The 11,791-nt window shown below is 38.5% G+C and overlaps 1 protein-coding gene across 1 annotated transcript; it reads left to right on the plus strand.

Moving 5' to 3' along the window:
* The first annotated feature begins 268 nt into the window (after positions 1-268).
* On the plus strand, positions 269-1,270 carry GPR174 (G protein-coupled receptor 174). The gene is given in 1 exon segment (XM_036929981.2): positions 269-1,270. A coding segment is annotated over 1 exon segment (1,002 nt).
* The last annotated feature ends 10,521 nt before the right edge of the window (positions 1,271-11,791 follow it).

Raw genomic sequence — 11,791 nt, forward strand, 5'->3', positions numbered from 1 at the left:
GGGAAAATTATAAGGGCTTGTCATCTGCTCTTGCACACTAGACTTTCACGTAGTTATTACAGCCAGATCCAAAACAAACATGCAGATAGTTCTTTGAAAAGCCACCAAATCATGTGCAGACATTCAGACCAATTCAGTAAAAAGAAAGTTATTTTATACTCAGTTTTTCCAACCCATTGATGATCAGTCTTTTAGAAAGAGTAGCAGTTGATTATAAATTCAGGTTTTGAACCACCATTTGACAAAGACAGCTTCTCCAGAAAGAACCATGCCTGCTAATGACACATGTGCTGGACCATATGGGGACAATACAGATTTTTGATACTTTATCTATGCAGTGACATACACTGTCATTCTTGTGCCAGGTCTCATAGGGAACATATTAGCTTTGTGGGTATTTTATGGCTATATGAAAGAAACCAAACTAGCTGTGAAATTCATGATGAACTTAGCCATTGCTGACTTACTACAAGTTCTCTCCCTTCCACTGAGGATCTTTTACTACTTGAATCATGACTGGCCATTTGGGCCTGGCCTCTGCATGTTCTGTTTCTACCTGAAGTATGTCAACATGTATGCAAGCATCTACTTTTTGGTCTGCATCAGTGTGCAACAATTTTGGTTTCTCATGTATCCCTTTCACTTCCATGATTGCAAACAGAAATATGACCTACATATCAGCATTGCTGGCTGGCTGATAATCTGCCTTGCCTGTCTGGTCTTTCCTCTCCTCAGAACCAGTGATGAGACCCCAGGCAACAGAACCAAATGCTTTGTTGATCTTCCTACCAGGAATGTCAATCTGGCCCAGTCTGTTGCCATGATGACCATTGGAGAGTTAATTGGGTTTGTCACTCCTCTCCTGATTGTTCTTTATTGTACCTGGAAGACAGTTTTATCACTGCAAGATAAGTACCCTGTGACCCAAGACCTCGGAGAGAAAAAGAAAGCTTTGAAAATGATTCTAACTTGTGCAGGAGTATTCTTAATTTGCTTTGCATCTTATCACTTCAGTTTTCCTTTAGATTTTCTGGTCAAGTCCAATGAAATTAAAAGTTGTCTAGCCAGAAAAGTGATTCTAATATTTCATTCTGTTGCCCTCTGTCTTGCTAGTCTGAATTCCTGTCTTGACCCAGACATATACTACTTCACCACTAATGAGTTCAGGAGACGGCTTTCGAGACAAGATTTGCATGATAGTATCCAACTCCATGCAAAATATCTTGTGAGCAACCATACCACTTCTACCCTGACAACTGAATTATGCTAAATTAAAAAAAAACTGCACATAGCCATTAATGCAAGTACATCAGAATATGTTGGTAATATGCTAAGCCACTGGGAAGTAATCACAGGAAGTACTCACACAGCTTTTCAGTTATGCTCTATTTTACCTAAATGAGGAATTCACATCTTCATAACAGAATTTATTTAGAGCATTATACTTTACCATCCTTGATGTTGACATGTCCAGGCAGTAATTTGTCAAGTCTTCTAGACTTAACCTATAGCATTTCAGTGCCATCCTATAAACATATGCTCTCAGCTAGAGCCAGCAGTTTTGTCTGTGAACCTAAGACACAGAGAGACTATTAACTTGGAGTCACCATAACCACATAGTTTTGTTACAATGGACACTTGAATCCCATTGTATTTAGAGGCAATACAGTTGCCTACTTATACTGGCAGTCACAGTTTATATTCCAATATCATATTGTTGTTTTTTATTTTAAGTAAGGTGGGCAATATATTTTTTGGAGAAAACAAATTGCTATAAACATGGGCCCATTTTATCTCTCGTTTGTAATTTACAATTGGGTTTGAAGACTCAGATACCTATTTCCTCTATTTCAGAATCAATATGAAACATATTTGTCATACCAGTTCATAGAATGAGAATCTGAAGTCAGGCTTCTGGTATGTTTAAAATAATGACAAGAAACATATTCACACATAGTAACTCTCTATGACTATGTAAGATGCTCTATTGAATCTACCCAGGGAGGTAGTTTGTCAAAGTCCACACAAACTGACCCAAATTGTCAGGAGACAGCAGATAGGTAAAATCACAGTTCTGATTCTTGAACTATTTCGAAAGAACACCTCTGAAGATGTATGGAGCTACCTAACACAGAGTTTCCACCATGCTACTAGAGTGACACTGAAGTACCTCTGACCAGTTACTGCACTTTCTGAGCCTATGGAAGAAGGAAGAAGTAGAGCACTAATTAATTACTAAGCTTAGGACTGAGCAAAGAGATGAAATACAGTTGGATACACCTCTTAAAAACCTCATTGTGTTGTATTATACTTCAAGTTAGGTGGCGCAGGTCAAGCTACCATCACAAGTTAGAGCAGGGTTTGGAGGCAGCCAGCCAGGCATGTGGACCCTAGAGTCTTCAGTAATTTACCCCAGTCAAGCCATTCTGAGGCCTGCACAGCCTACCTCCCAGCAACTGGGGAAGGCAATTCTTCCACCTTTTGAGAAAAGCACAGATGATTAATTTTGGCAGCATTGGACACCCCTTAAAATGCTTTGTCTGCTACCTGTTTGGTACTGGTATGCAGGAAATAGCTCCAGAATATGAGTAGTAATTAAACCTAAGGTCTTAATTCATTTTGCAAATACATTATAGCAGAAAGCTCTAACTTAAAAAAATGATCTACTTAAAATCTGTGTACTGTATAATGAAGACACATTGTATGTCTCATCTAGAAGGAATGTGTGAAAATCAATCAAGGACATCATCATATTTAGAGGAAGGGAGTTGTGTTAAGCACACAGTTATGAAATAATGTGTTTAGGGGGAAAACTCATAAAATCAAAATGAATTCTAATATCTAAGATGAGTGTAAAATTTTCTGTTTTCTCTGACAAGTATTGATTTTGCTTGTGCTTTCTTATTAAAATAATATCCTATTAAAAGACTGATTTTGTGCTGCTAGCAATAGTGTATATATTTATCTTCTAATTATTAACTGCAAAGTACATATTTTGATGTTTTAAATAAATTCTAAATGAGTGTTATATTATGGCTTTAAAAAGGTAACTGTGTCTGCTCTGTTTCCTTTAAAATTATTTGTGTTTGAATATAATTTAGTGTTGTAATGGAACCACAAGTAATAACTTTGTGAGTCCTTATAAGAGTCTTATCTACTCTTTAGATGTTTACTATTTTCTAGATTAGCATGGATTATACTTCTTAGGGCCACTTAGGGAGAGCAGTGATTTAATTTTATTAACATAGTAATTTTACTTTAAACATATCTATTTTTTAAGGGGAGGGGAAAGAAATATTTCTAGGAGATTACTGAACTTTTGAAAGGAATGGTTGAGGTTAGAGCCCATTCATTAGGAAGTCTAAAAGCCCTTGCAGATCATCTACACAATTCAAGTAGATAAGTGTCCAGTATTCTTATATTCTTATGTTGCTTAGCTAAGACCACCCCTTATCCCCAGGCCTGCCCATTTAGGTTTACATTCACTGCTGTGACTTTATCTATCCCTCTTCCTCATCAATATATTTGTCTTCTGTCCTATTCCTTGTTCTTCTAGTCAGTGTTCTTGAGACAGGGACAGTGGGTATAGTCAGAGTAGGGTGAGGGCCTCCGGGAAAAGCAGGGTGGAATATTTACAGTCAGAGCAATGTAACAATGGGCAAAGAAGTCCCCAGTGAAACTCTGTTAAGCATTATGCAAAGTCAAGGTCACACCAATTCTCTAGGGAAAGATACCTAAGAATATAGACATCTTCAGTGAGAACAGTTAAAGGTCAAAAGGCCAGAAGCAACTTGGCCTGGAATGTTTGAGTGTTCTGTAAGGGTATCAGCATAACCTGTGACTCTGCTGTCAGCCCTAACAATCAGACTTTGACCCAGCCCACCTTGACCGGGCAGGTGATGCAAGTCCACACCCCTAAGTTTTTTTCATGTTCTCGAAAAATCCTCAACTGCCTATAAAACCCCCTAGACAATGCACCACTACGGGCTCTCTTGTCCCCTCCTGGCATGAGCCGGGAGCTCTATTCTCTCACTTTATTTCTAAATTAAAGCCTTTACTTTGCTCTCCTACCTTGAGTGTTTGTGAAGCTCATTCTTTGGCTTCATGAACAAGAACCCCGGCATCATTCTGATCAATTTATTCCCACTAAGGTAAAAGGGATATATGAATTCTAGGCCCTAGGGATAAACTTAATTCAAAGTGTTAATTCTTCACTTTTAATGGAGGGACTAAAGACACTGAAGCAGACTGAAGGGGAAGATATTTTGAAGGAAGTGGGTCTTACAGCAATGCCTCTCAGCCCTTCATATGGTAAGTGATCACCTACTTTGCCAGCTGTAATGAAGATGCTAAATTCTAATAAATGTTAGAATAAATCCACAAACACTGCTATCAGTTTCTCAGATGTTTCCTTGTTTTCATTTCCTTTTTGACTTTTTCCCTTCCAAATCTGGACCTGATTGTCAGGGAGAAGTCTAAAACTAGGAGAGAAGTGCTGATGCTCATCCAGACAGCACCCTCCTCTCTGAGCTTCTCGTTTACTTGAAAAACCTTATCTCTGAATCTCCCATTTATCACTCTGTGGGTTCAGTGAAATCAGGGTACAAATAGTAAACACCCTTAACTGCAGTAATATACAATTCAAGATAAATAAACTCACATATTTCCTATACATAGTTATTTGAATTCTGATTCTAAAATATGCACATAATTATTCTAACAAGAGAGATTTTGAATGCAGGATGATTTCCATTTTATTGTTATTGTCATTTATTGCTATTGTTATTATATTCAAATGGTTTATGTCTTTTCTTTGACACTTAGTTAAGCAGCTCATTCTCTTAACCTGTAATTCCATGAAAAGAAACCATCTACCCTAGGAGCAAGGAATCAAGCTACCTTGGTCTGAAAGGATGCATGGTACTCTCAGGAAACTCCACTTTTATGTCATCCTTTTGCTTTTACTCCCAAGATACTGTGAAAATTTTGCACTTGAAATTCATTTATATCTATAGTTTATAATATGCATTTTAGTAATAAAGATGGTATCCATAATTACATAGAAATGTTCTGCGTCCAGAAGCCAATGTATAAGTAATAAATTTTTCAGTAAATTGATATACTTCAGGATATTTGTTAGTGTTCTCACACATGTGGATAAAAGTCCCATGATGTTCTACTCTCCCTTTTTCTCTCTGGTAGAGGTGCATTCTGTTCTCAAGTGAAAAGCTTAGCTACTTCTTCAACCTATCTTCTCCCACTAACCATTCTTCCCATTGACATATTTTTACTATTCACACCTTGAGATTATTCTCCAGTATCACTTGTCTAACAAGTTTATTTGGATGACTTAAAGTCCTGTATTTGCTAGAGTATAGTCTGTGGGCAGAAAATGAAATGAGGTGACAGAGAGGGAATGTTTTCTTTTAGTCTCAAGGGTTAAGGCATGACAGTCTGATTTGTCTTGTGGATTGGCAGGGAAAATATCCCATCTTCCCCTGTCTTGTGGATTGGTAGGGAGAAAAACTTCCCCTCCCCCCCTGCTTCTCCCAAAATAAATCTATTAAAAAAAAAAGTGAAATCACTAAAATGATCTCTGGCCTGCCTTTCATTCTAGTTCTTTAGCAATTTCCTCTTCATCTCACTGATCTCCATAGTGCTTTGAGGATGTCCAGATATATTCTTAATAGCTAAGTTGTTCAGATTTATACATTTTGGCTGTTGCAGAAAGATTTTCTTAGGACGTGGTAAAAGCTTTCCTAATGAGAAATTTCTGGTATTTTGGTAGATCTCAATAAAATGATAGGATATAAAAATGAGAACTGTCCCCTTCAAGTGTCCTTGAATTGTATGTAGGTCTCCTCTGTGCCTTCCTGAAGCTAGCCCAGAAATAATTTAACTGCCTTGACTACCATATTTTTGTGGGGGAAGGGGTGAGAGAGAAACTTTCAAGTAAATATGGCTCTTTTAACTTACTTATTCCTCAGTTATTAAAGGATGTGATGTGTGTTTGAGGGACAGGAAGTGAGTAGTAATTTTCTTGAACCTCACAGACCATTTCCTCAGCAGAACTTCCTTAGCCTTAATCACTTATTTGATTTTGCCAAGATCATATTTATTCTTCTGTTGTTTGTTGACTAACTTCTCTTCATCCAACTCCTTAATATACATCTTCTGATTCATCTATGGGCATAGCTCTTATTTAAGGCCTTGTGTTTGCCTTCTTGGGTCTCTTCAAAGATTAATAGGGCAACTTCTCTGTGGTGGGGAAGAAGGCTGTCATTAGGCTTATCACCCTGGTCCCAGTGTTTTCTTTTTTTAGGAGCTTCAGAAGTACAGCTGAGAGGCATACCTAGGGTCTTTTGCTCTTCAAGTTTTATTATACTATGAAAAAGTCCTAATATATTCAAAAGAAGAACAATTAGTATAATGAACCTTATGTACCCATTATGCAGCTCCAACCATCAACGCATACCGAATCTTCTTTCCTCTATACCTGCACCCACTATCCTTATTCCAGATTATATTAAAGTATGTTTCATACATTATATAATTCAATTTTTAAATATTTTCATATCATAGTACCATTTTAATGACGTGTTCAATATATGATCAAAAGGGGGCAAGGAATAAGAACTGATTTTAGATATTTTACCCTTCATTTTTATGCCATCATACACTTTTGAAATAACTTCAAACACTAAATTCCAAAAAATAGAATTACCTTTTGATCAATATGAACAAGTTCCAACTCATGTAAAAATGTCTATTAACCTGACTCTGTTTACCTTAAATGAGCATTCTACTGCAGAAGTGTTGATGGAGACACGTTGAATTCAGTTCAGAAATTCCTTGGGCCAAATTTATTATGGCTTCCATAAGAAGGCATCCAGTACAATTCAGCTCCACTAAATGTAAAAACCACTGCTGACAACTTTATTCACCACATTTTGGTCAAATGGTCTGCTAAACAATGTTTCTAGTGCACTAGTAAGCTGTATTTATCTAAATATACACTCTGAAATTAGTTTCTGAGTCTTATGTCATAGTTATGTGAATTCTGTGAATAATGTTTATAGTTAGATGACTAGATTTCTCTAAAATTTCCCTCAGACATTTCACAGTTTCTTCATTTGAATCTATCCTGACAAGCTATATTAACTGGAGTATGGTTCAACTGTGGTTAGTACAACTGTGACTTAAACCAGATAGAAATATGTTTCTCTCTCATGTAAAAGTTCTAGGAAGTAGGTGGCTCTTTTTTGCAAAGTATCTGGATATCCAGGCTCTTGTAACTCCAACATTTCTTGGATGTTTCATTAATCAGACTGATGCAAGGTATTTCATCACATGCATTATATAGCTAGTAGGACTGGGGAAATGGGGGAGACACAACTTTTCCTTTTAAGAGGGTGACTAGAAATTGTGAAAGTCCTTTCTCCTCATAATGCACTTGCTAAACAGCAGCTACATGGCCCTGCCACAATGTAAGAGAGACCAGAAAATATAGTCTTTACTCTGTTTGACATATGCTAAGCTCAAAATTCTTCAATTATGGAAAAAAATGGACAAATAATGGGTAGCAGGATATAAGTTCCATCATTCTACTGATATCAGAATTACTAGGGTTGTCATTTTGCTCTAATTCCATATAAACCATAAACCCCTGCAGTCGCTTAGATGTTCATTCCATTTTATAAAACCACTACATCCCTCTAATGGAACAGCAACCTCTCTTCTCCCTTGGGATTATCACAGCCATCCAATAGCAAAAGGAGAAGCAATCACTAAAAATACGTTATGGTGGTGGTTGGTACTTTGGGAGTGGATGGACAATGTTTAACACCTGTAACACGGGGGATCAAATAGGAGTATATGAGAAGTGATTGCATTGGTCAATGTTCTACATACACATTTTTAATTTTTTCCCAGAGATGCAGTTACAGTTCCCTTTTTTGACCTCCTGTAAATGAGTCAACTCAGGTTCAGAGCATAGAATTGCCCTCAAAATTGATCGGTCCGAAGAATTAAAGTTACTTCAAATAACGCTTTGAAGTATCTGTTCCCTATGCCAAGAATGTTCTAACAGCTATTTTGTCCCTTCTTTCAGTTAAACTCCTTTAGTTCTCAAAGATGGCCACCCCACCTAAAGAGCTCTCCACATCTATCGACACAAGTTCACTGCTAATAAATTATCTTGATGTTTCTTATGATTTCTTATAATTTGTAATTACTTCATTTATTTGTTTATTGTAGATATGCCCTACTTGAATATAACATTTGTTCACTTTTGTGTTTTCAAAGCCTTTATCATTACGTACAAATAGTCAATACTCAAAAAATGTATTGGGAAAGTGATGTCAGCAACAGGGCAGCATAAGACATTGCACCTTTCAATTAGACATTTAGACCTCTACACACAAATAAGAGTACCTTTGTGGGAGTTTTGACTTTGTACCTTGCTCCAAAGGACCCAAGAGGAATCTTGCCCACCAGTACAGATGGCATGAAAAAGACAAACCTCCATATAGTCACAGAAGCAGCAGAGCTAGTGTGACTGCCTGGACCCCTCTTGCCATTGTTGGGTAAGAATTGGGTTAGTGCTAAATTGGGAAGACTGTCACCCAAAAAGAGAGCTTGCAGAAGTCCATCCTCCTGAAGGGAGAATCCAACATATATTGAGAGAAAAAAAGAAAGAAAAATATGAGTTTGGTGACAATAGAGGTGTTAAGAAAAACTTTGTCAGTGCTGTCCCACCCCCAAGAAGGTGTTAATTGGGATTGGTTTATTTTTCACAAGCAACCACTTCTGTGAAGAAAAAGGAGGCAGTGAGAAAGGGCTTGCTTACTTCAGCTAAGTGGTATGCTTCTGGAGAAACCAATTTCTCTCCAGCAGTACCTGAGTTCAAAGGTGAAAATTGCACTGGGGGTGAAGGAACATATCTAAAAGGGGGAAGATGAAGATGGCAGTATGAGTAGGACAGTGGGAATCTACTCCCCAAAACATATATATTTTTGAAAATACAACAAATACAACTAATCCTAAAAGGGAGACCAGAAGACAAAGGACAACAGCCAGACTACATCCACACCTGCGAGAACCCAGCACCTGGTGAAAGGGGTAAGATACAAGCCCCGGCCCAGCGGGACCAAAGCGCCCCTCATCCCAGCTCCCAGTGGGAGGAGAAAGGTTGGAGTGGGGAGGGAGAGGGAGCCTAGGACTGCTAAACACCCAGCCCTAGCCATACGCAGCAGAGTGCAGACACAGTGCATGCATGGAGTGCTGGAAACTAGGGAAACAGGACAGCAAGACCTTTGAGCTGGTCCCGAAGCTGGCACCCCTGTGACAAAGAAAACCGAGTGCTTTTTGAAAGTCTTAAAGGGACAGGGACGCCACAGGTGGACGGAAGCATCCTGGGTCACAGTCCAGCAGCTGGAAATTCCAGGGAACTCCAGGCACACTAACCCCCTGGGCAACAGCTCTGACACCCCTCACAGAGGTAAACAGCCAAACAGCACCCTGTCCATTACCCCTCTGGGGTCTTGCCATAGCAGAGCAGCAGCCTGAGGATGGCCACGTCCACAGCAAGGGAGCTTCCTACATACCAGCCGGGCAAGATACAGAGACCCAGTCTACACGCAATTGCCCAACACAAGTCACTAGGGGTCGCAGTTGTCCCTGTAAAGAAAGGCCAGGAGCCAAGTGGAAAGAAGCTTGACTCTCCCAGCTGACAAAGTCAATAGCTCACCACTGCACCTATTAACATGAAAAGGCAAAAAAATTTGATCCAGACAAGACTAACCCAGACAGCTTCAGCATCTGCTACATCTCCCCCTGAGAAGGAACCTGGGGAGATAGATTTAACAAGTTTTCCTGAAAAAGAATTCAAAACAAAAGTCATAACCATGCTGATGGACTTGCAGAGAAATATGCAAGAACTAAGAAAGGAGAATACAGAAATAAAACAAGCTCTGGAAGGACTTCAAAACAGAATGGACGAGATGCAAGAGACCATTAATGGACTAGAAAACAGAGAACAGGAACGCAGAGAAGCTGATGCAGAGAGAGATAAAAGGATCTCCAGGAATGAAAGAATTTTAAGAGAGATGAGTGACCAATCAAAACAGAACAATATCTCCATTATAGGGGTACCAGAAGAAGGAGAGAGAGAAAAAGGGATAGAAAGTGTCTTTGAAGAAATAATTGCTGAAAATTTCCCCAAACTAGGGGAGGAAATGGCCTCTCAGACTACAGAGGTACACAGAACTCCCATGACAAGGGATCCAAGGAGGGGAACACCAAGACACATAATAATTAAAATGGCAAAGATGAAAGACAAGGAGAAAGTATTAAAGGCAGCCAGAGAGGGAAAAAAAGGTCACCTACAAAGGAAAACCCATCAGGCTATCATCAGACTTCTCAACAGAAACCCTACAGGCCAGAAGAGAATGGCATGATATACTTAATGCAATGACACAGAAGGGCCTTGAACCAAGATTACTGTATCCAGCATGATTATCATTTAAATATGAAGGAGGAATAAAACAATTCCCAGACAAGCAAAAGTTGAGGGAATTTGCCTCCCACAAACCACCTCAACAGGGCATCTTACAGGGACTTCTCTAGATAGGAGCACTCCTAAAAAGAGCACAGAACAAAACACCCAACATATATAGAAGGGAGGAGGAGGAATAAGAAGGGAGAGAAATAAAGAATCATCAGACCGTGTTTATAATAGCTCAATAAGAGAGTTAAGTTAGACAGTAAGATAGTAAAGAAGCTAACCTTGAACCTGTGGTAACCAAAAACTTAAAGCCTGAAATGGCAATAAGTACATACCTTTCAATAATCACCCTAAATGTAAATGGACTGAATGCACCAATCAAAAGACACAGAGTAATAGAATGGATAAAAAAGCAAGACCCATCCATATGCTGCTTACAAGAGACTCACCTCAAACCCAGAGATGTGCACAGACTTAAAGTCAAGGGATGGAAAAAGATACTTCATGCAAACAACAGAGAGAAAAAAGCAGGTGTTACAATACTAGTATCAAACAAAATAGACTTCAAAATAAAGAAAGTAACAAAATATAAAGGACATTACATAATGATAAAGGGCTCAGTCCAAGAAGAGGATATAACCATTATAAATATATATGCACCCAATACAGGAGCACCAATATATGTGAAACAAATACTAACAGAATTAAAGGAGGAAATAGAATGCAATGCATTCAGTTTGGGAGACTTCAGCACACCAATCACTACAAAGAACAGATCCACCAGACAGAAAATAAGTAAGGACACAGAGGCACTGAACAACACACTAGAATAGATTGATCTAATAGACATCTACAGAACTCTATATCCAAAAGCAACAGGATACACATTCTTCTCAAGTGCACATGGAACATTCTCCAGAGCAGACCACATATTAGGCCACAAAAAGAGCCTCAATAAATTCCAAAAGATTGAAATCCCACCAAAAACTTTTCAGACCACAAAGGCATAAAACTAGAATAAACTGTACAAAGAACGCAAAAAGGCTCACAAACACATGTAGGCTTAACAACACGCTCCTAAACAATCAATGGATCAATGACCAAATCAAAATGGAGATCCAGCAATATATGGAAACAAATAACAACAACAGAAAGCCCCAACTACTGTGGGATACAGCAAAATCAGTCTTAAGACGAAAGTAAATAGCAATCCAGGCATATTTAAAGAAGGAAGAACAATCCCAAATGAATGGGCTAATGTCACAATTATCGAAATTGGAAAAAGAA

This window comes from Manis pentadactyla, chromosome X (assembly GCF_030020395.1).
Source record: "Manis pentadactyla isolate mManPen7 chromosome X, mManPen7.hap1, whole genome shotgun sequence".
In the NCBI taxonomy this organism is placed as follows: domain Eukaryota; kingdom Metazoa; phylum Chordata; class Mammalia; order Pholidota; family Manidae; genus Manis; species Manis pentadactyla.